The sequence below is a fragment of the Pteropus medius genome, unplaced genomic scaffold (assembly GCF_902729225.1).
Source record: "Pteropus medius unplaced genomic scaffold, Ma_sr-lr_union100, whole genome shotgun sequence".
Taxonomy (NCBI): Eukaryota; Metazoa; Chordata; class Mammalia; order Chiroptera; family Pteropodidae; genus Pteropus; species Pteropus medius.
The window spans coordinates 7,805,018-7,829,998 of NW_024355008.1; the positions used below are offsets into that span (position 1 = coordinate 7,805,018).

A 24,981-nucleotide genomic window follows, 5' to 3' on the forward strand; every position below is an offset into this window, starting at 1 on the left:
AGTTGGCTGCATTTTTATATACCAATGATGAACTATCAGAGAAATTAAGAAAACAATCTCATTTACAATTGCAACAAAAACAATAAAATACCTGGGAGTCAAATTAACCAAGGAGGTAAAAGACCTGTTCTCAGAAAATTATAACTCATTGAAAAAGAAACTGAGGAAGATACAAATAAATGGAAGTATATACTGTGTTCATGGGTAGGAAGAATCAATATCATTAAAATGGCTATACTACCTAAAGCAAACTATAGATTCAATGCAATCCCCATCAGAATACCAAGGTATTTTACACAGAACTCAAACAAATGATCCAAAAATTTATATGGAATCATAAAAGATCCCAAATAGCCACAACAATAACAACAAAGTTGGAAGTATCATGCTACCTGATATCAAACTATACTACAAGTCTACAGTAATCAAAACAGTATGATACTGGCATAAAAACATATATGGATCAATGGAACAGAATAGAAAGCCTAGAAATAAATCCATGACCATATGGTCATTTAATCTATGACAAAAGAGGCAAGAATCTACAATGGGGTAAAGATGGTCTCTTCAACAAATGGTGTTGGGAAAACTGGATGAATACATGCCAAAAAAAATGAAACTGGACCACCTTCTTACACCATATACGAGAATAAATTCAAAATGGATTAAAGACTTAAATGTAAGACCCCAAACCAAAAAACTTCAAGAAGAAAACATAGGCAATAAACTCTCTGATATCGCTATTAATTTTTTTCTGATCTATCTCCCCAGATAAGGGAAATAAAAAATAAACAAAAAAATGGGGCTACATCAAACTAAAAAGGTTTGCATAGCAATGGAAATCATCAACAAAACAAAAAGACAACCTACTGAATGGGAAAAGATATTCACCTGTCATACATCTGATAAGGAGTTAATATCCAAAATTTATAAAGAACTCATACAAATGATTAACCAGAGACAAACAATCCAATTTAAAAATGGGCAGAAGACCTATATAGATATTTCTCCAAAGAGGAAATACAGATGGTCAATAGACATATGAAAAGATGCTCAACATCACAGATCAGCAAAGAAATGCAAATTAAAACCACAATGAAATATCACTTCACACCTGTCAGAAGGGCTATCATCAATAAATCAAAAAACGACAAATGTTGACGAGGATGTGGAGAAAATGGAACCCCTGTGCACTGTTGATAGGATTGCAAATTGGTACAGCCACATGGAGAACAGTTTGGAGGGGCCTCAAAAAAATTAAAAATAGAACTACCTTTTGACCCGGCATTGCACTTATGGGTATTTATCCAAAGAAAACCCAAACACTCATTCATAAAGATCTGTGCACCCCTATGTTCACTGCAGTGCTATTCACAATAGCCAAAATATGGAAGCAACCCAGGTGCCCATCAATAGATAAATGGATAAGGAAGTAATTGTATATATATATATACAATGAAATCTTACCATTTGCAATGACATGGATGGACCTAGAGAGTATTATGCTGAGTGAAATAAGTCAAAGAAAGAGAAATACCATATGATTTTAATTACATGCAGAATGTACGAAACAAAGGAACAAACTAAACAGAAACAGACTCATAGACACAGAGAACAAACTGGTGACTGCCAGAGGGGAGGGTGTTGGCAGGCTGGGTGAAAAAGGTGAAGAGCTGAAGTAGTTACAAAATAGTCTCCAGGTTGTAGAATACAGAATAGGCAATGTGGTCTATAGTATTGTAATAACTATGTGTAGAGCCAGATGGGTGATAGAGTAATCAAGGGGATCACTTCGTAAACTATATAAATGTCTAACCATTGTACTGTATACCTGAAATTATTATAAAATTCATAAAATCAAAATAATATAAAAATTAAAAATTAAAAAGATAAAATCCTAAATTAAAAAAAAAAATTTACTGAGGCAAGTAAATTTACTGCGTGGTAAAGGAGGCCACACAGAAGAAAACTGCAAATATCTGGAAATAGCTACTGATGTTAATAATGTCCCTCCCACTTGGAAAGGCAAATCCTTCCTCAGATCTGGCTTCGCGTCTCAGCTCCCAGCCATTAAGTAACCGTGATAACCATAGTTGTGTGCTGCTTGAATTTCTCTTCAAGAAACTTGCCTTTCGGCTATGTGGAGTACAGTTTTCTGGAAACCTCCAATTACAGTGCCTTTGGGATCTGCCATAGCATTTACACCAAGATCAAATTCCCCACGCAGCCCCTATGAATAACCAGGCCCAGCGAAGTAACTAGGTTCTTTCCACCCAACGTGGGACTTTTGTATAGCCACTTTGTGCTGGAGACTCCCTCTGAGATGTACTGCAATGAGGCTCCTTCCAGCCAATCATCCTTCCTTCATCCTTTCCTTTCACAGGTGTCAGACTCGCATTGTGGTCTGAAGACTTTCTCTCCCTGATCCTGTTTGCTCTCCCCTTTTTCTTTCCCAGGTGTTACCACCAATGAATCTTTTGTACTTCTAACTCCATCCTGGCATCTGTTTCCTGGAGAACCCCGCAAGACCAAATTTTGTTTCCTTATCTTTAAAAATGAAGACGCTGTATCTGTAATTAGATTTGTAAGGATTAAATAACATCTACACACAGATCCCTGAATATAGGAAGCAGTCGAAGGTAAAATGGTGCAGGTGGATGGAGAAAAACTGTCTTTATCTTCTATAACAATTATAAGTTTCTTATCTTATGTCCTGCTTTACAGTACATTTTTCTAGGCACCAGAGAGAAAATAGGATGAGTTTCTAATGCTAGACGGACACGCAGGGGAAGATAAATGCTCAGTGGGGACTGGCCATAGAACTAGTACAGATGGGGTCATGCTTGATTCTCTTTCCAGTGTAGTAGCATCTTCCCAGAATATTTTTCCTAGGAAAGGAAAACCGTAATTATGTCTCTTTCAAAATGACATTTTCAATTGGCATCTAGGATGTGCTATTGGAAAATACTGTGTCTCCTAGTCCTGATGGCTAGTTTGATATTAAAGAAGAACAGACTCAATTGACTCAGCATCTACCTTGAATATTTCTAAACCTGGTATCGATATTAAGGAATGTGGAGGGCTCTCTAATATCTCTTTAGATTTACAGGGTCTAGACTGATATTTGCATAAAATAAGTGTTCAATAGGTGTTATCTGATTTGATGGCAGAAAATCATTGCATAATTGAATAAAAACAGTCTAAACATTGTGTAGACACATGGAAGAAATTAAGAAATACACCTCCATACTAGCACCTGGGGAACACTAAGATTATTGCTACGGAGAAACAAATATCTAGCACAATAGAACAAGAATACAGTCCTTGGGATGATGAAAACTGAAAAGAATACCTTTGGTGTCCTATAATGAAGTTATTTATGGAATGAAACAAGAAAATTAAAAAAGAGAAAAACCCCAGACCTTATTAACAAGCAGCATTTCACTCGCTGGCTTCTCCAAACCCCCTCAAAAGAAGAGTAGATAGCACATCTTTCATGTTCCCCAGGTGTGAACTTCCTGAGCCACACATACCACAGGCTCACTCCTCAGGGCCTTTGATATACCTAGCGTGGTCTAACGAAGCGTCAGACTAACTGATCTTAGAGAAAAATCAGGTACCAGTAAAGAAGAGCTGTGCAAGTAGCTCGTTTCATCTTAATTATCCCAAGATGATGCTTCTGAAGTGCTCTGCTTTCTTGTCAACACTATCCTTCCTGCTGCAAGGGCGGAAGACTTTGATGTCTTGAACAACCGGGCAGCCTCAGGAACCAGCATCAGGACCAGCAGTTAGTGCTGTCGTACTGCCAAAGTTGCTGTAAAAGCGGGATCCTAGAACGAGTTTGCCTCTTCACTGGAATGAGCTACGTTGTACAGTGGGAGAGGGCTGGAAAGTGACCTTGGGCATCTGTTTTCAGCAACTGAAGTAAGTGTGCTGACTCTGTGCCAGGAGAATACTAGGCCCCAGAGTGGTAAATAACACAGTGCCTCTGCTATCATGGAATCTCCGGTCTATCCATTTGAAGGAAAGGGAAGAAAGGGTAGAAAATGAAAAAAGAAATGAGGGATTATATTATTACTTTAGAAATGCATTAATTACTGCTGAGAAGTCTGCCCACGTCTTTTTAATTAGTTGCTTGAGACCAATGTTAGTCAACAAGAAAAGTCAGAAAGCTTTGCAGGCCTCTCGTTAGCAATTTGCTGTTTCCACCTGATATCAGGACCAAATAGGGTCTTCGATGTCTTGGAGTGTTTGTGCAACCAGAAAATAAGTGTGCAAATGTCCTCTGCTACAATTTAGTCAGTGTCCTGTGTAACCTGCTGGCTGAGGAGCCACCCTAACCACTGCCTGTCACTTCATTTACACATTGTTCTCACTCAGCCTCTCACAGGAAGGAATATTTTTGAAAGTGCTGCAGACATTATGTGTGAAAAAATAAAGACACTATAAATAGCTTTTTATTTCTAATTGCAACCTGCTGCTGCTCATATTTGGCTTCCTGAAAGCTCTGAAAAGGGACCAACCCAAACCGCTAATAGCACGGGGACCCTGAAAGGATGAGCCAATGTCTACCGCTGAGGGGGAGCAAAGAAAGAGGATGCAAGAGACCTAGAAGGCAATTTCCAGCTTGAAGGAGCCCATTTTTCCAGGATGGAGCCCAGCCAAACAGTGAATGCTTTCCTGGAGTACCTGATAGGTCAGCTCTTTGATGCATCGCTCAAGTCGGCGAGCTCCCCTCTGTGCCTCTGCACTGCGACGAGTTTCGCCCTCCAGTTCACCTTCCAGTTCATGAACCTGAAAACAAACCATGATCTCAGACCACAGGCTGGCAGGAAGCAAGCCAGGCTGGCTTTGTATATGCCAGTTGGCATGATCATTTGAAAGAGAGCAAAATCATCAAGGGAAGATGTGTCCACTCTCTTTCTGGCAGTGGTTAAACAGAGCAACCTCTCTTGGAAAACTGTCTCGCCAAAAGTGAGTTGGTTGAACTATGTGATTTCATAAAAGGACTGTTTAGACTATGAAGGATGTGAAAGGCTAATCCATGCAGAGGTGATAAGCTCCCCCTCTTAGATGAAAACACACACACACACACACACACACACACACACACACACACACGAATATCTGTATATATAGAGAATAAGCTATATTTAGTGCACTTTGAGGATTCAGTCAATTATTTCCTAATTTTAAGCTTCTTTCTCCACATTTATCTGTGATTCTCTAAAATTCAGACACTGAGTCTATGTCACACATGTCACACATGACCCTACAGCCCTGCTTTGTGAGAGAGCTATAGTACAGACTAACAATCTGCCTGTGGCCTTATACAATTATACAAACAAGGTTAACATAAAATTCAGTCAACAAACATTTTGATGCCTACTACACACCAGACCCCAGGGCTAGGGACACAGAAGTGAACAAACAAAAATCTCTCCCCTTTATAAGTGTAATTTTACTGGGAGAAACACAAACAAAACAAAGTAAAATATAGAAAAAGTTTGATGGTAGTAGATGGTCTGGAGTAAAATAAACCAGGAAAGGAGGAAGGGAGCTAATGGAGGAAGAGTGTTGCCAGCTCCTTCTCTTCCCCCATGTGTCTAGGACTTTCTCCCTGCCATGTTTTTGAAGCATGGAGCCCTGTTCTCTAAGAGGCCTTCCTGACTACCCTTTTAACACTACAAAGCCCAAAGCCCTGAGGCATGAATGTGCCTGGAATCTGACCCAGTCTCTAACTCCCCTCACCTCCCTCCCTCTGCTTCAGCCATACTGTCCTTGTTCTTCCTCAGAGAGGTAGAATGGGGGTGGGAGAGCCAAGCAGGTGTGCAGGTTTCTTGTGAATGAAGCCCATTTAAAAAAATCTCTGGATCCTGTCATATAGGAACATGACACATCGTTCTATCAGCTGGGACGTGAGACTAACAGAAGCCCCCCTTTACATTAAATACTCGTTAAGTTTGGCGTGTTTCTTAAGTGATTAAAACACCTCAAGGAAAAACTACTTCATTAAAGCAAATCCTAGACATCATATAATTTCACCTGTAAGTATTTCTTTATGTAATTCTAATAGATAACGGTATTATGATTTTGTTTTAAAAATTGACCATCATTCCTTAGCATCAACCGATCCTTAGGGGCCCATTGCTACTGAGTTATCATTGGTTCTCGGCCTTTCTAGTGGACAAACGGTAATCGGCAATAAAATTAAATCTTGTCATCTTAAATTTCAATTGGAAATACTAGTATTATTCATGTAATTTGGGGGAAAAGCATATTTTAACTTATTTGATTTTATGCCTATATGCTTTTTCTCTTATCCTAAAATTCTTGGTTTTTATATATGTCGTTGGATAATTACATTAATGTTTTTGCTAGTAGCGATAACATATTGTTATTTTGAAACTACAAATGCAGTTTGCTTTATTTGCTGTCTTGTTTTGTCCTTCGAAATATTTCGCGAGGTACACAGACAAAATACTATGATTAAAAGTCACTGGGAATAATTGTTCTTTGTGTGTGTTTTATGACCCCAACTTGATATATAGTTACTTTCATTTGCTTCCATTTGTGTTAAAATTTTAAGAATTGCTTTATTTTCTTGATTTAAACTTGTGTTTTTACTTATGAAGCCTATAAATATTTTATATAATTTTGCAATCAAAATAACTAAACAAGGTGCATTCAGGAGGTCTCTCATCTCCGTTTTCCCCTTCTATGACTAGCTTTTTATTAGTCTTTGTATTATCCTGGCACAATTTCTTTTTGAAAATAGAAGCAAATGTGTACACATCTTCATATTTTTCCCCTCCTTTCTTGCACAAAAGATTATATACTCTCCGTATTGCCTGCACCTTTTATCATTATACTGCTAGGCATGATCTCTAAAACATAATATAGAGCTCTCCCTCATCCCTTTTTAATCAGCGTGACTATATGGATGTGGTACCACAAATATGCATTGGTATTCCATTGTATGGATATACCATAAATGAGCAAAGGCAATACTTTATTTTTCAGAGGCCCTTCTGAGCCATCAAATCCCAGTCAAATATTCTTTCCATCCTGTAGCATTTGTCACATGACCTGTACACAGTCACTGAAATGGATTCAATAATTTAAAAAATCCTATTTTCAAGATAGGTCTTTCTATTTGTTTTTAAGCTCCCTGAAGGCAGCTACTACATCATTTCTGTCAGCCCTTACTATGTCTTCACTAAGTCTTTTTTGATCCTTGATTTAGTTATTTCCCTTCTTTCTCTGGCTGTTAGGAAATGGGCAGAGGAAGTCACAGGAGCAAAGGCACAGAAGCAACCCTGTGAGGGTGTGTGTGAAACAGTGGCTCATCTGGCTGTGGAGAGCCCAGAGTAGATGTTAGTAGGTGGGAAGAGATGCCTTCTCACATAGCAGGAAGAGAGAAGGCAGATTTCATCCAGTCCAAGAGGAGTGGCCCAAAGTCAAGCAAGAATGAATGAATCCATTGAGATCTGACCATCTAAAAGTGCTATAAGCAAAAGTGACGAGGGAGGTAGGGAATATCTGGTGTAATTTCCACAGGACAATGAGGCCTTGAATTGGGAGTTGTCGAGACTGCATGATTACCCAGGCCAATTCCTACCCTGGATTCTAGTTTCTGGATTTGCTTTCTATTCCCTGTCAGGGCCTTCTCAGCTTCATTCAGGCTTTTTTGTAAGTCTTTAACTGTCTGCTCTATATTCTTTCTCATCTTCTCCAAGTGAGCATTGGTATCTTGCTCCTTCTTCAGTTCTTCTGACATGTTTGCTACCTAGAAAAGAAGGAAAGAGAATGAAAACACCTGACAGCCAATTGATTTCAACATTTCTACCTACAATCTTTAGTTCTTAATCTCACTAGATGCCATGCTTTGCCTCTGTATGTGTAATCCCTTTCCGCCATGCTCTTCCTAACATCTGTGGCCCTCAGGTTTGTTAACGATAAGGCCATCAAGATAGCAGCAGCTACCGAAGAGATTAGGGTGAGGGGTAATGGAAATAGACCAAAGATGAAGTACCACATGAACATTATTACACGATATTTGTACTGAAAGTAAAATGACCGACTGAAGCAACAATTTTTAATTGAATAAGGCACCAGGACATGTCTTGTAACATAATGCAGCAGGAAAAGTGTGGAGGAGTGCCTATGAAAATTTTTTTCACATCTCACTTCTATAATTCTGTGATTCACAACTGCAAATAAGTTTAGGCTCTAGGAATCTGGCAGCAACAGATGCTGTCAGTGCCAATAATCTGGCACAAGGTAGGTTAATTCTTGCTTGTGAAGCTTGCTCTTGGCTTTGGCTATGAATACAAGGGCTTGGTGTCTTGCTTCAATTATTAAGAACTGTTTCATGAATCTCTCGGTGCATTTAATGTAAGAACACTGCTCTCCCAGCCAAAGCATCTCTGTCTATCAGGTTACTGACCATCTGTATAATTTAAGTGTGAGACGTCTCTGCAGATGGTGAGGGCAAAGAATGAATTATGGAGGCAACTCTCTGCTCTGCTGTGTGGGGTAGAAACTCGGAGCTAAACGATTGGAGAATTCAAGGACAGGGAAGAGACAGTGAGTTCATTTTTTAGCATAGCCAAGAAAACGTTATAAAGGCAAGGTTCAGCAGATAGAACCGTCATAATGTGTGACTACTACATAAATTTGTCAAGCAGACTTTGAAGCTCTTTTTATTCCTTTCTATGTGGATTTTCATAAATGTTAAGCACATTATTTTTCCCTTGGCCAAACATTTTCAAGCTTTCACACACCTCTTTTCCACCAGAGAGCAGAAGTGTCTGCCTTGATACAAAATGGCTGAGTGATAGGCATGCTTCCCCATTCTTCTGGATTCTACAGTGACCTGGTAGCTAGGATTTTGTGCAAACATTTTGTTTAGCTCCCCAAGTGCTAAATAACTCAGGCAAATACAGACAAAAGCTCTTCCCCTTTTTGAATTTCAAAGTTAATACTGTAAAATTGAACTGAATATCTTGTCTCCCCAGTTCCCATATCCTTTTAAGCAAGAGGATCAGCTCCCATTCACATGGCAAGGTCAGAGCTGCTGCATATGGTTGTGGATTTGGACTACACAAAATCACTTGATGGGGATGGGGTCAGTGGAGGCTGAAATCAAGACCAAGCTCCCCTCGGCAAGGGACCCGCAAGGCTGGGTCCTCTAGACACACGCACCTCTTCCTCCACCTTCCTCCCCCAATCTTCCCTTCACATTTTCTTTTTCTGAGTATCGCCTTCTGCTTGCCATACCCTTTGAGAGAAGTGCTGCATCTACCCACAGAGAGTGCCCAGGGGGTGGCCTTTCTCCAGTTCCCACAAGGTATAGTTAAGGCTGGCAGCCAACTCTGAGCTTAGTGTCATTGAGGAAAACCACCACCGCCAACAATTTTAAACTTGCAAATAAAGAAGGCACACAACAGTCCTGAAGCGTTCTTTACCAACCTGATTCATTGTCATAAAACCATTAATATACTCTAGGAAAATAGCTATTTGTAAGGAAATACAGGAAGAATTGTTTCTAGACACTAGATATATTGATTCACAAGTGAAAAGTGTCTTCACTTAAAAAAATCTCTGGCTTTCAGAAGGTTTTGCTTATAGAAATTCAACTGCTCTTTTTCATTGCCTCAGGAGGCTGAAGGGGAGGAGCTAATTGGCCTAATTTTTCAAAATGGGAACAGAGAGCAGAGGGTGAGCTAACCTCCTCCTGGCTGTATGGAGAATCAATGGAATCCTTTTTGGCTGCAGATTGGGCTCTGCCCCTTGGCTACTGTTCCAGTCAGCTCTGGAAGGCAGGAGTGAGCAAGCAGTCAACACACCCACCTCAGTGGCTGCCTTCTTGGCCTTCTCTTCTGCATTTTGACATGCTTGCACTGCCTCCTCAGCTTCCTTTTGCATCCTGGCAACATCAACCTCCAACTTCTTCTTCTGGCTGAGCAGACTTGTATTCTAAGGAAAAGCAGCAGTCTTGTTAGGCAAGGTGAGACCAGACATGCAAACACAAGTTGGTCTGTTCAGGACATGCAGTCGGGGAGACAGAGGGCCAGGAGTGAGTTTTATTCTAGTCAGCCACACTCACATTAGCAACACTTAGAAACCTGGGAGCCCACTTTAGAAAAGTCCCTTGCCATCAAAGGCATACTTGAATGGAAGAGATTTCAACCATTCCGTATCAAAATGATGGCAGCCAGAATCAGAGAGAAGAGATGGATCCAGATAAACTAAAGCCCCAAACATGTGTTTGGTTTTCAATCTGTTGAGCAGTATGTTCTTCAGCCTTTCATTCTTTGATGGGGTAGAAGCAAATGTCCTATAGCAGAAGTCAGGGTCAACTGTAGACATTTGGGGAGCATGATGCTCCAGGGAAAAAAAAATCTTCCTCTTTATCTACCTCCTTTCCTATTAGACTTTGCAATGAAGAGGTAGGAAGAGTAGTTCAGATGAGCCTTGTCCCCTAGCCCTTAGAAACCCTACTACGCTGGAGGATTCTTTGTTCTGTGGCTGGCGCTGCCCTAATTCTTTCCTTCCTGGAGCTCATTTTGCTGCTATTTGTTCTGTGTTTGAAGCACAGCTTTTCTGAGGGTGTGAAACCTTAGCATAGAGAGCGTATATAAAAGACATGAGCTTTCTATTTTTTATCTCTCCTCATTGTCCTTTTATTTTCCTCTAGCTAAGAACTCTATTGGTGGCAGGACTGAGACTTAGAAATAGAAAGATATTCCAGGCTCACAGGTTCTACCCTGATTCCCTGATGGCGTAAAGCATCTTCATCAAGGCTGCCATCCTCTGTCCTTACAGAGAGCTGGGATCTGTGCACTCCCAGGCTTTCCATTACCATGGGTATGGCCTGGGGTAAGGGGCAGGAAGGGTTAAGTATATTTTCCTGGAGAATTTTCTGGGTGCTCACTGCACATAACTCCTTAGGATCTCCTTCTTTGTGAAGGAAGGTACAGATACAAATAATCTGCAGATATAAATATTTTGTATATAGAGTCATATCAAATCTTTTAGGAAGATAATAGTTAAAACTTCTATAAGCTGAATGACTCTAATTGATTCCTTTGGGGATGAAAGGGGTTAGGGAGTCTTGTGTGGAAGGTTAATCTAGATTGTCACAGCTCAGGTTTGAAAAAGAACACATGTAATTGGCCAAGATTAAGTTTGGCCTCATAAGTTTGTTCTAGGCTAGCAGTCTGAGAATTCAGAGAGGCCTAAGAAGGTTCCATAAAACTTTCATTATGTTATCAAAAGACTGATAGTGTTCTAGTAACTGTAAGGTGTCCTGCATGGTTAAGGTAGGGGAGAGGTTCTTATGAGCAATATATCACCTAGGTCTATTGGTTAAATGGTAATCTCTGGAACTGCGGTGTCACCTGAGAACTTGCTTGATTGCTGGGTCCCACTTCAGAGATTCTCTGATTCAGTGATCTGGGGTGAGAGCTGAGAATTTGCATTTTTGTGTTAGTTTTTCTTGTATACCTAAAGTTTCAGAAACTCAGCCCTAGAGACCAGGTCTCTACTGCCTTTTTTTTTTCTTCCAAATCCATCTCCTTATCTCTCACTAGGACACTGTTTTTTTCCATCATACTGGGACTCACTGATGCATTATCAATTATAACATGCATGGCAAATGATTTGTTGCCAATAGCTATTAAGTACTACAGATAGTGAATGATTTGCTTTTTAAAAATTCAATATTCTACTTTATAAGAATCCCACCCATTGTATTTAGATCAGCTTTCTTGAGAGAGAAAGAAATGTTGATGCGAGTTAGCCTGCTGGGAATCACACATAACCTACAGCCTATTTGTTCTACACCACATGGTATCCAAATAGGATTGTGTCGTGAACATGTACACAAAAGTCAAAGTGTAGGCACAAACTAATTGCAATGCCTTCCAGCTGGTACATCTTTGGTTTATACTTCCTTTTTTCTCAGTGGGTATATAATTGGCATTCTAGGAGAGGTAATTCTTTGTGATATAGAATTATCCTGCACCTTGCGGGAGTATTAGTATCTCTAGACCTTGCCCATTAAATGTCGGTGGTACTTTCCAGTCACTGTGGCAACCAAAATGACCCCACAAACATTTCTAAAGGTCAAAAAGTGTGGCAGTTCTGCCATTAGTTGTTTTAATTCATCCTTCACAACGATCATGAGAGTAAACTTCCTAAAATGCAAATCTAATAACTTCGCTTTCAGCTGCTCAAAATTCTTCAGTGGACCTTTATTAGCTAGCTGCAAGATAGAATTCATATTCCATCAGTCTCAGATTCAAGATCCCTGGTGGCTTAGCTTTTAACATCATTTCTGTTGATCTCTCCTACCCCCAACCACATGCTCCAATGAGTATGTCGATTTCTCTTAACATTTCCAATTCCCTCTTCTCCCTGTGCCTCTGCCCTTGACTCTTCTTTCTGACTGACTTCTTACATGGCCTTCAAGACTCAGATTAAGTATATCGTACACCTACCTAAGTCTAGGATTGTCCGAGAAGGCTTTCTGTAGGGTTGTGCTTGCTCTATCATGATACAGCAGTGCACTACAGTTTGTTTACTTGGGTCTTCACAGTTTTAGGACAATGGAGATGTTTTGCATTTAAACCACATGTACCAGTCCAGGTTCTGGTGGGTACCCTAAAAATGTTTGTTGAATGACCCATTTACTATATTTGTCCTAATCACTATGGTTTCTCCTGGTTCTATGAGAATGGCAAAGATTCTAAGAATTCTCACTTTGTGTCACTTATGTAACCTTCCATGAGAAGCCAGAGTCCTGACAGCACATCATCTCTGTCAGCAACAACAGAGAACTGTTAGGTATCTTCTGGCTCTGAAGCAAGTGCTTTTTTTTAAAAAAAAAAAAAAAAAAAATGCTGGGAGAACATGTAGCTTAAAGAGAATAGGAAAAGCAGGCAAGTGGTTCTATAACATTTGAGAATGTTCATCCCTCTCTCTCCAACGTGAATGTCCTGATAGTCCATTTTTCTAGCAGAAGGCTTAGTGTTAGGGTCAAATTGTGTCCCTCCGCCAAAAATATATGTTGAAGTCCTAACCCCCAATACTTCAGAATGTGAACTTATTTGGAAATGGGTCTTTACAGAAGTAATCAAGTTAAATGAAGTCATTAGTGTGAGTGCTAATCCAATATGATTAATGTACTTGTAAAAAGAAAAACTTTGGACAGAGACAGATACTCAAAGAGGAAAGATATTTTTAAGACACACAAGGAGAATGCCACATGAAGGTGGAGGATTGGAGTAAAGTATCCATAAGCTAAGAACACCAAAGACTGACGACAAACCACCAAAAGCCAGGAAAAGGCAAGAAAGGATTTACCTAGGAGCTGCACAGATAGCATGGCCCTGCCACCACCTTGGTTTCAGATTTCTAGGCTTCAGAAATGTGAAAAAAATAAATAAATGTCTGTTGTTTTAAGCCACGGGTTTGTGGTTCTTTGTAACAGCAGCCCTAAGGAACAAATACACTTGGGAATAAATGAATAGTGTAATCACTGCTCTGCTGCCAATGGCTCACCCAAGGTTTGACAGGGCAGCTGTGTATGGTTCCAGGCTGACCATATATGGAAACCAGTGCTTTCGACCAGCTGATGCAGCTGGGGAGTTTATGGGCCCCACCTGGGTATGGAAAAGATTGATTCTTTCTGTGGCTTCCAGGAGCTCTTCCTCTGCCAGCCTGCGCCCACGTTCTGTCTGCTCTTGCAAGGACCTCAGTTCCTCTAGTTCAGACTTGAGAAGAGAGTTGTGCCGCTCAGCCACAGCCACCTGCTCCTTCAGCTCACTGTTTAGGTGTCTGCTGTCATCCAGCTGCACCCGAAGATCCTTCAAGAAAAAACGAGAGCCTGGACCCCAGATCCCTCTGGTTCAATAGGATATGCACCTTTGCACATACGCTCTGAACAAACCTCCACTGATTGAAATTTAAGCATGTTCCTGCTCTCTTGTAGACTTTGATTTGTTTTCTTCACTTTTATTGCTCAGTACAATCTGTTGCTTGATCCGTGTCCATAAGCAGAGTCGCTCCCCGCCCCCATATTATAATTTGACCCTTGAACAATGAGGAAGTTAGGGGCACTGACCCCCCCAGTTAAAAATCTGCAGATAACTTCTGATTCCCCCAAAACTTAACTATTAATAGCCTGCTGTTGAGTAGAAGCCTTACTGATAACATAAACAGTCGATTAACACTTATTTTGTGTTATATGCATTATATACTGTATTCTTAAAGTTAGAGGACAGAAAATGTTATTCAGAAAATCACAAGAGAAAATATATTACAGTATTTGTTGGAAAAAAACTGATGTATAAGTGGACCCGTGCAGTTCAAATCTACGTTGTTCAGGAGTCAACTGTACCTTGATTTGAGTTTGAAGTTGATTCAGGGACTTTGTTGCCTCTGACACCCGTTGGTTGGCAGTGCTCAGCTGGAGTCCCATCTCACCGAGGTTCCCTTCCATGCTCTTCATCAGCCTCGTAGCCTCAATTCTGCTCTTGGTTTCAGAATCTAGACTGGACTGCAGGGAGTCAATAGCATACTGCTGGTTCCTCCTAATTTTAGGATAACATTCAAGGGGAAAAAAATCATGCACCCAAATTAGGGAAGGTTACCTGCTGTGTACATAACAGTTTAGGAAACAGAAAAACATTAAAATTCAAGAAAAATTCTGGATAATTAACAAAACGAGTCTAAAAGATTTTCATTTTAAAAACACAGAGATTGAAGGGGTCGGTTAGTTAGCATACGCCATCATAAAAGACTAAGATTCCCAGAACAGCTTCCTGGGGAAGTAGCAGAACTTTTTTTGAGGTTCTTGTGGGGCAGACTTATCTGACACCCCCTATCCTTATCTGACACCCCCTAAGGGGAAGTCTGGAGCAAATATCAGGATTTTCTAGAATGGCTAAGGGTGAAGGAAGGATGCTTTTCAAGACAGCCATAATATTTAAACATTTTCAATGATAGAAAGTGTCTGAACAAGGCAAGAAAGAACCACCCCGTTTGGAATAAGTCCTGGACTCCAGCAACACAGTTCTAATGGCCTGCAGACGCTCAGCTCCCTAGAACAGCATGGTTATCTTTCTCTAGGAGTTTGCAAGCACAACCAAGGATTAGCTGAGGAAACCAGCTGCTGTGTGGTAGTGAATTACTTCAATATTCCTTCACAATGACAAAGTGACAGATGCTTAGATAATAGATGTTTATTCAGGAAGGCAATGAAAAACTCAAGGATCCCACGGCAATCATTTCCTCACTCTTACAATGAGCTTGGGGATATGTAGCTGAATTCTGATCAATGGACTACGGGAAGAAATGTTTATAAGCCTTGCCAGTACAAATTTTTTACTTCTGTGATTCTGTATTCTCTCTTCCCCATCTATGGCAAACTTGGTGGCCACATATGGAAATCATGGTATCACAAGATGGGAGAAACATGGGAATGATTTTGAAGAATAGTGGCCTGCTCTCCATCCCTACCCCACACTGCACTCTGACATAGAGCAAAAATAAATAAAATGAACAAACAAAAAAACAAACTTTGATAGTTTAAGCCATCAAGATTTGGTGGGTGAGTCAGGACAGATTAACTGCTATAACTAATACACGCTCTGTTAAGCCCACCCTGTGAAACAGGGCCTAGTGCTGGACAGATAAGACAAACATTCTTAGTGCTAGACAGATATTCTTCCTCATAGAGCCTATCAGCACAAACAGTAAAAACATATTTATCTTGTGTCAGAATTAGGTTCCACATTGAATTGTTTTTGAGTTTTTGTCCTGAGCTCTAAGGCCAATTGGGAAGGCATACAGCCTGCAGGGAAGCAGAAGTGTGGTCAGAGTTTCTGACTGGGTAACAGGTGGAAGCATCACTTTCCATGTCCACTTTTCTCCCCATAGCTGGGGGTAGGTCTCAGAAGTAGTTATGGAAACATATGAGAAATAACACTTCCTGGTTCCAGAGCCCAGACCTAGCACCTCTCCTCTACGAACCCCATGCCCCTGGCCCCCATGAGCTGAGGTCAGCCTCTCATGCCTATCCTTGGGTCCTGGCCTTTGTTCAGTTTCCAGATCAGAATCCTATAGGGATGCCAGCATATAAAATTAATAGAGACTGTAATGGGCTGAATGTGTCCACCTTACTTTCCACACCCAAATTTATATGGTGAAGTCCTAACTTCTAATACCTCAGAATGTGAATGTATTTGCAGATAGAACTTTTTGAAGAGGTGAGTAAGGTAAAAATGAGGCCGAGGCCGTTAGTGTGGGCTCTAATCCAATCTGACTGGTATCGTTATAAAAGGAAGACATTTGAACACACACAAAGACACCAGGGATGCACAAACACAGAAAGGACCCTGGGAAGACACAGCAAGTGAGTAGCCATCTGTAAGCCAAGAAGAGAGGAGGCCTCAGGAGAAAACAAATTTGCTGATACTTCGACCTTGTACTTCCGACTGTCAGAAGTGTGAGAAAATAAATTTCTGTTGTTTAAGCTACCTTGTCTGCACTTTGCTATGGCAGCCCTAGCCCATAAGTCCTACAAGGACACACACACTCGACATCACTAAAAGCTTTAAGACATTTCTCTGTGTTACATTGGGGAAACTCATTTTTGCCACTGCTGACTCCTCTTACACAGGAAAACTAAAGCATCGCTAGTCCGGTGTCAAAATCCTCTGTACAGAGATACATTCTACTTAAGTAGACCAACCGAATGTTTCAAACTGTCCTTTTCCCACAGTTGTTTATGAAACTTCATGAGTGCCTCTCGACACATAGAAGCACTGAGGTTTAAGAGGCTCGGATATGATACAGACCTAGAGAATGGCTGCTAGACAATCAACACAATTCATGCAGCGTCAAGATATCTTTAAAATGAAAACTCCCCCAAATACATTTTTTAAGGAAAATGAAGCACTCAGGGCCATGGCAATGTAGTAAGAATTTCCCTCCTGAAATATGAAATACAATTTGAGAAACCAAATGTAAAAAACCAAAAAAAAAAACAAAAACAAAACAAAACAAAAAAACCTGAAAACTTGAAAAAGCTATACAGTCAATGCAGTAGGTCCTTTTTTTTTCTCTTGCAATACTGCTCATCTACATCAGAGAAATATAAGATGTTTCTTAATTCCAATACACATGATTTGGCTTTAAAATGATTAACAAGATATTTTGCTAACTAAATATCATGTCTGAATTTGAGATCCTACTTCTTGAAGGCACACTAAAATACTTTAGTTAGAAATGAGAAGAGATTTAAACATATTCTTCTGGCAGAAACTGGGACAATAAAAGAAATTAAGTTATATGATGCACGCAAATTAAGACCACGTGACAAAACCTGATCTTACTGAGTTCAGAGAAGTGGACTGTATGGAAGAAAAAGATGATGGAACATTGTTATATAACTGAGGTACAGGCCAGGGGTAGGCATACCATGGGCTGTGGGCCAAATCTGGCCATGCCTATTTTATTTCCAATGTCTATGGCAGCTTTCAAGTTACAACTGCAGATCTGAGTAGTTGTGACACAGCCCCGATGGCGTACAAATCCAGAAACATTTGCTATCTGACCTAATACAGAAAGAGTTTGCCTAACTCTTCTACAGGTGAGCAAACGAAAGCAAATAAATGTATTTTGATAAAGAATTTCAGTACCTCATTCCCTAAAGCTCCTTCTATAGCACCTTTCTGCATATGTCTGGGAGAGTAGAATATAGGCCAGGTGCACCCTGGCCTAGGCCAAGGAGAAAAACCTCACATATTTCAGCATTTCCTTAAATACCCTGAGTTGGGAGAAATAAAACTGATGATTCCCAAAGATTCAGGACGTATCTGACCAACTTGTTTTTAACTCAGTCTTGGGTCTTGTGCTAGGACTTGACTTACATGGGACTTATGGCCACCAGACAGTCTTTAAGCTGGCCACTGATGTCAGTCTTCCTCTCTTATGTCTAGGATGGAAAGGATCAAAGCCAGCCACCAAAGCTCTTCCTTTTCTTCCATCAATGACTACACTGTCACCTCCCCTACCTCTAGCTATGCTAACTATAACATTTGTAGAAATTAGAAAAAAAAAAATGTTCTTATCCATAAAAGTTTAGAAAGCCTTGGCTAGAATAGCAGGCACAGTGTCTGGCAAACATTATGTACTCAGATATCTGTTATCTGTTGAACAAGTGAAACATATGACACACATACCAGCTGTTCACACTTTTCACTACCAGTAGGCCTCCAGGCCTGCCTCACTCAGGATTAGTCTTCACCGAATGGAAGCGTGAGCTCAGTGAATGAGTTGAGTGAGTTGCCCATCTTGCAACACTGTCAAAGTTTTGCCTTTGCCTCTGAGTCTCTCCAGCTTTTGTGATCTCTTCAGGTTCCTGGGTCTTGTCTCTCATACCCCCTTCAGTTTCTGTAGAGTTTCCCATGGTTTATGTGGACATACGCCCTTGAACTTCATCTTGCCCTCAGGCAATATTTCCCTTGAGTTCTATAATTTACCTGGCTTGTCCTTGATTGCTTAAAATCTTATGCTTTGCTTGAATTTTCTGGGCATTCTATTTAGTTTCCTTAAGATCCCTTCTTCTCTTAGCCCTGAAGTCAGATTATACCAGTGGATTAAATCAAGGCATTCTGATACAATCTGCACTCATACAGAACACTCACATCTAAAGGGTTTGGGATGCTATTTGTGATATTTTGTAAGATATGCTCATTTCTCCTGTCCGGATGTACCTATTATAGTGATTATGAATCATTAACTAAAACTTGTGAATAGCTCACCCCTCCTTCCAGCCCGCCTCTTCTTTTTTCAGCCCCTTCAACAGCTCCTGTCTAGTCTTCCGTTCTTTCTTCTCCAGCCCTAGCTGTTTGGATCTCTGGCTTCCTTTGCACTAAGATTATTATAATTGGTGAACAGCTCTACGACATTCAGATGTACCTGATGAGATGCAGACTCTCTGAGGATTCATTTTTCCTTAGCTGGGTTTATTAATAGACACAGATTTGACGTTACCTGAAATGTTTTTTTTTTTTTAACTGCACAAGGAGACATTTATTTTTGTTCCTCATGGAAGGAAGTAGGGCAAATATCAAGGCCCAATGTTTTTGCCCTTCATCAAAAAAAATTTTTTTAGACACTGACTCAGAGGCTCTTAAGTAGACCAGAATTCATCACCACAGTCAGTCCTAGAGAGGAAACTGCCAGTGAGTGAGAGCAAAGAAAACTCAAAGCACACAGAGGGCCAAATTTGGCTGACATCCTCATTAAAAAAATGACCCCTGTGGGAGTTTTGTCTGAAAATGGACTATGAGAAATAGGCCAGTTTGATTGTACATGTTAACAGGGTTTTTAAAAATTAACAAACACATTTCAAGCGAGTTGCCAACTGAACCTCAGACTCAAATGATTTTCCTTGCTAACATATGGCATTGACTTAAGAGAACAGCTCAGATAGGTAATATAATCATGGTTAATTCCATGTGTTTATAATTGTGCCTTTGATCTACAGAGTGTGAAGTCTTTTGCCAACATCAGCTTTCTGATCTTCCTTGCCACCTTCTGTGACATGTATACGGCTGCTTTTACCCCCTTGCTTCGCTGAGAAGCTAAGAAGTGGAATGTCTAGTCATCGGCTTGTAATGATGAAGCTCAGAAAAGATCCTGCCACCCATGAGTCCTGTCTCATTCAGTTTCCTGACTATTAAGACTCAGCTGCTTCAACGGAGATTCAATAAGCAGCTTAGCTCTTGGCTTGCTCCTCCCCGGACAAGTGGCTACAGGAACAGGCAGGGGGTATGTGAAAACGTCACTCTGATCTGACATTAATTTTAATGTACAACATCATATTTAATTCTTTTCCTCTACTATTTAGCATTACCTGTTTGTTGAATTCCCAAGAAATTTTTTATACAAAGACCCAGACAATATACACAGTAATTGTACATACAGTTATGCTTTGTGTATGTCTTTTTTGAGTCTTGTATTAGAGTAGAAGCTGCTCAAATATTTTTTTGAAATCATAAAAATTGACAGTAAATATGTAAAGGTATTCCTTAATAGTAACAGTGGTGAGCTTACTAGAATGATTCTAGTGTAAGCTTAGACTAAGTTTCTTTGATAATATTCCAAGAGAGGTCATAAAAGTAGTCAAACACAACGAGTTCTGTTCAGTCAAGAGTTTTAAAATACACAAAAGTTGCTTATCAAAATAATCTTAAATACCTAAAATTTTCTATTTCTTCATCTTTCTCTGAAAGCTTTCTTTCAAGTTCTTTTTTGGTTTCCGAGAGTTCAAACTGGAAACGAAGAATCTTGCTTTCATTACGTTCCAGAGCTCCCTGAAATACATAAATAAAAAGCACTAAATTAAGTCCACTTTGAGACAAACTTTTTTTTCTTCTCAAAATGTATGTCACTAATGTAGCTTTCTTTAGATTTGCTGGGAGAAATCTAAGTTCAAATCAGGTCCCTGAAGATGGGAACAGGATGAGAGACAAGTGATTACTTTTATTTGTCATGTCACTTATAACTTTGACATTCTTAGGGTTTTCAGCTATAGTTCAAGGACTAGAGTTCTAAAACCTTTTTAAAGTAGAAAATCTCAATCTTGTCTATCTCTAAACTTTTTAATTTATTACTCTTGACTTTTTCTAATTAATTCTATCTTTGGGATGAATCAATGAAAGTATCAAAGCTAGAACAAGGAAGGTGATAATTCCACATGGAATCTTTCAGTTCTGGATATCATGGAAAAAGTTGAAAGCATTCAAAGAGCAAGAAACAGGACAGTGCCCCAATACTGTCATATGGAGAATAAAGGAATTTAGGATGTACTTGATGTGTAACACTCAGTGTGAGCCATTATCACCATAATTATTACTGCTACATCAAATGGATTACTTTGACAGGTAGGGTGATCTCCTGCCCCTTTGAATATTTAAATATAAGGCAATTACTGCAAAGGTTATTATAAAGATGAGTCAAGTTTAAAATTGTAGCTTTGATTAAATTTTTAAAGCCTGTTTCAAAGATAAAATTTATATAGAACAAAAACAAACACTTGGAGGATACTGAAGAGGATATTTATGAAGGGCATAAGGAGTGACTGACAATCTATTGGTCAGTTAACAATTGACAGACAATCCTGAGGGCAGGAGTAATTTTCATAGTAGCCACTTTTGAGGAGTGCTTAGTACATACCAAAAATAAAAACTGAGTAGCAATTTCAAAATAAAAATAAAGATGTTGGAAATTTTAATATGGCTTAAGGCTTCGCTGCTGTTCTCTCAACACTACTTTCAATATAAAAGAAAATAAATCAAAGTCAAATGCTTGGATAACAATTTTCTCTTAGGGAACAGCACCCTTCCTTCCTTCAGGGGAAACTGTCACCTCTCACCTTCCAGATTGCACTGAGAAAGTAAATCTTTGAGAAGGTGACCTGGGATAATTTGAGTTTTGTGACTTCAAAAATAATCTGATAAAGTTTCTCATAAAGGCTCACCCAGGAAAATAAATAACTGAATTTTACAAATAGATGTCCAAGTTGATGAAGTATTTACGGATACGGCTGAAGACAAAACTTGAGAAAATTCGAATAGAATGCCATCTAGTGGTGCTAAATGGTATGTGCGCTATAGCCTTAGTCTCACCTTTGTTGCGCTAGTCAATTTAACATACGAAGATGTCTACATGGTATTCAAGACTAAAACCATCCATGCCCAATCATATCTCATTAGGTTGTCATGGTGCTTGAAATTTCTATCATAGGAGTTACTTCTCTGGGTTAAGGTGGTAGCTTTGGAAAGTCTTACCTAGGATGGCCAGAGAACCAAAAGGAATAAATATATGAAACAAGGTTTACCAATTTTACAAGGACCACCACACTGCTAAGAAAGGATTCTATATAAAATGTAGAACTCTGTCGCTATAAGAAAAGTCCAAACCTGTAGGGGGTTTTTATGAGTTTATTTGAGCCACACTGACAATTGCTGACAATAGATTGAGAAAATGCTCTAGAGAATGGTGATCTTGCAGCTTATTTTCTACATTAGCATAAAAGGAGGAAACATGGGGAGGGTTACATGAAATCCTTTGGTGACAGATTAAGGGGGCAGGAGAAAGCAAAGCGAGGAAATCTCTGGGATTGAATGAAAAGTAAAACGGAGAGACATACACTTCTTTTACATCGGTGGGTAAAGAAGAGTTAACAATTAACATTTATAGCACATAGAGATGGTATGTGAGAAATAAGATAACCATGAGGGGTTCTGTGGTCTCATGCTCTGGTGTTGTACCCTGATTAGTTTTAAAAAGATTACTCTAAGATTTTTTAGATGTTAAAAGACAACAGACAGGCTTCCTTGAGGAAAAGATTGACCTTTGTCAAGGAAGCTACAGGCCTAAGTCTTGACTACCTGCCATGAGCTGCTTTTAGGTTAGGAGTTTTTATGTTCACACCATCCTATGTGGTAACTTTCAGACTCTGAGTTTGTAAGGCTTGCCATTCAGGCCTCCCTTGAGTTTGTCAAATTTAGTGTGTGGCCCCCTTATTGTCCACACCTTGGAAAATAATTATGCATAAAAAGGCAAGAGCAGTGTCCACTCGACTGCTCTACATGCAGGGTAATATGGGCATGGCTTCTTACAAAAACGTAGTGATGAGATAAATTTAACAGACACTGCTCAGCATAAAGCAGTCCTTTGGAGTCTAGTTTTGCATTATCACACTTCCAAAAGGCCCTGTCTAAAACTGACTGCTGTGCCTTTTAAAAATCATTTTCTCTATTGGAGGGTAAGTGGGTAGGGCTGCATTTTAATGTGACTGGGTGCTCATTCAAAGGGTGGGTCAAGAAAATGAAGTTTAGCTGTGAGAAAAGAGGTTTTGCAGAGCTTGTTAACTACTTAATGAGTGTGAGAGGATGACTTCCTTTTAAGTTTTGTCCTCTTTGGCAAAAGGGTTTTCAACCACTAGCAAAAACCTAGGGATAAAATCTGAGATTTTTTCCTGAACTTTTAAACCATTTAACACTGAAAACACTCCTGTTAAACAACCTGCACAAAGATGAGCTTTCAAAAAACAAATTACCTAAAGTGTTTTTTTGTTTGTTTGTTTGTTTGTTTTTTTGGTAAAATAAAGTGTTTTGACCGATTGCTCAGAGAGGAGGAAGTATGAAGATGTTTATTCATTTAACATTCAACAAATACTTATTGAATCTCTCCTACACAAGGCAGTGTTCTAGGCCACTGCTTCTCTCAAATGTTAATGTGAATATGAAACACCAAGGGATCTTGTTAAAATGCAGATTCTGATTCCACAGAGCTAAGGAAAGGCCCAAGAGTCTAAATTTCTAACAAGCTCCCTGGTGACGCCTGTGCAGCTGGTCCTTGGGCCACATTTTGAGTAGTGAAGGTCTAGGCACTAGGGATAAATTGGTGAACAAGTAAACATGGTTCCTGGGTTCTTGTTTGCATTACAACCAGGAAATTTGTGTCCACTATTGCTTATCCTACTCTATTAGCCTCAATTTCCTCATTTGTAAAAAGAGACAATAGTTTGCTAGGGTGATTACATAAAATAATGCATAACAAGCACTTGACATAGTGCCTAGCATGTAGTTAACAGGAATAAATATCACTGTGTTATTGTTGTTATTACTAGAATGCAGATCTTCTGTTCTGTCACAAGAAAAATCTTCTTTGCTCCCTGAAGGTTAAATACCTCTGCTTCTTCCAGTGCCACCTGGACTTCAGTCTTCTCTTGTTCAATCTGTTTCTTGACCGTTTCCATTTCACTTAGGTTCTTTTTTCCTTCTCTCACCTGATTCGTCAGATTAGAAATCTCTTCTGGAAAGGGAGAAAAAAAAGCAAAGTTAGTGAAAGGAACCGGTCTCAGGTGCATGATATCAAGCACAACAGACTATTCCCAGAGTTCCACTGGGACTGTGGTCATGCCATCCTTGGTAAACGAATGGCAAGGCCACCACTGGCACACATGGGGCTTTGAATTAGACAAAGGCATCTCTTCAACATATTTTGTCATCTGTCAGAAAGTTGCCTACAGCAACTGGTGAGGATGGTGCCTTTTAGAGGATTGTGCAGTGAACAACCTGCACAACTTTACATGATGGTCCTGCTCTCCAGAGCCATGCCAGATTCTACCTGGCGGTGCTCCAAAACACAGACCTGGAATCCTTACACTTTCAGGGTAAGAGCTTAGCTATCACTACCAGTGGTTGCTGTTTTGTCAGCTGCCGCTCAGTAACAGGATAGGAACTTAAGCATAAACTGGGTCATTGTCTGCCAGAAACCAATGCAATGTGCACAGATAGACCAAAGATCCTGAGGGAGCTCAAGCACTTGAGGGTTTGTGGGTAACTCTCATAAACACAAGCCTTTGACAGAGAGTATGGCATCCATAAGTGACAAAACCTCCACCACTTGATATTGCTATTGCCATATCCACCACTTGATACTGTTTCGCCTCTTCGGGAAGGAAACCTCAGGGACCTAAGAGGTGCAGATTAGGGCCAAGCAGCTCTGGGAATTAGCTACAGTCCAGAGGCAGTAGAATGAGCTCAAGAGCTTGCCTGCCCTCCTGGTTCAGAGATCGCGGGCTGTGGTGTGACATGACAAGAATTTTTAAGTTACAAAAAGAAACATGTTAGATGGTAATTATCATGTGAATAATAAATCCTTCCCTGTAAGTCCTCTCCAGAAGAGGGGTTCCCAGGAGAAAACTCAGGTTAGTGGTTCTCCAATGGGACCACACCTTAGAATCACTTGGAGAGCTTTTGAAAAAGACCTCTGCCCAAGTCCCATCCCAGGCCAAGTGTGGTCCCCAGACCAGCAGCACTGGCCTCACATCGGAACTTGTTAGCAATGCAAATTCTCAGACACCCTCCTGTACCTACTGAGTCAGAAACT

General features: G+C 40.0%; 1 protein-coding gene across 1 annotated transcript in view; it reads right to left on the reverse strand.

The window, feature by feature from the left end:
- Positions 1-24,981, reverse strand: part of MYH15 (myosin heavy chain 15) — a 123,001-nt gene that overhangs the window by 7,434 nt on the left and 90,586 nt on the right. The window contains exons 32-38 of the mRNA XM_039856949.1: positions 23,777-23,901; positions 20,278-20,393; positions 14,408-14,600; positions 13,671-13,874; positions 9,856-9,981; positions 7,622-7,789; positions 4,690-4,794 (exon numbers count right to left, since the gene is read on the reverse strand). Coding sequence (XP_039712883.1) covers positions 4,690-4,794; positions 7,622-7,789; positions 9,856-9,981; positions 13,671-13,874; positions 14,408-14,600; positions 20,278-20,393; positions 23,777-23,901 — 1,037 coding nt within the window. The remainder of the gene's footprint in view (positions 1-4,689; positions 4,795-7,621; positions 7,790-9,855; positions 9,982-13,670; positions 13,875-14,407; positions 14,601-20,277; positions 20,394-23,776; positions 23,902-24,981) is intronic.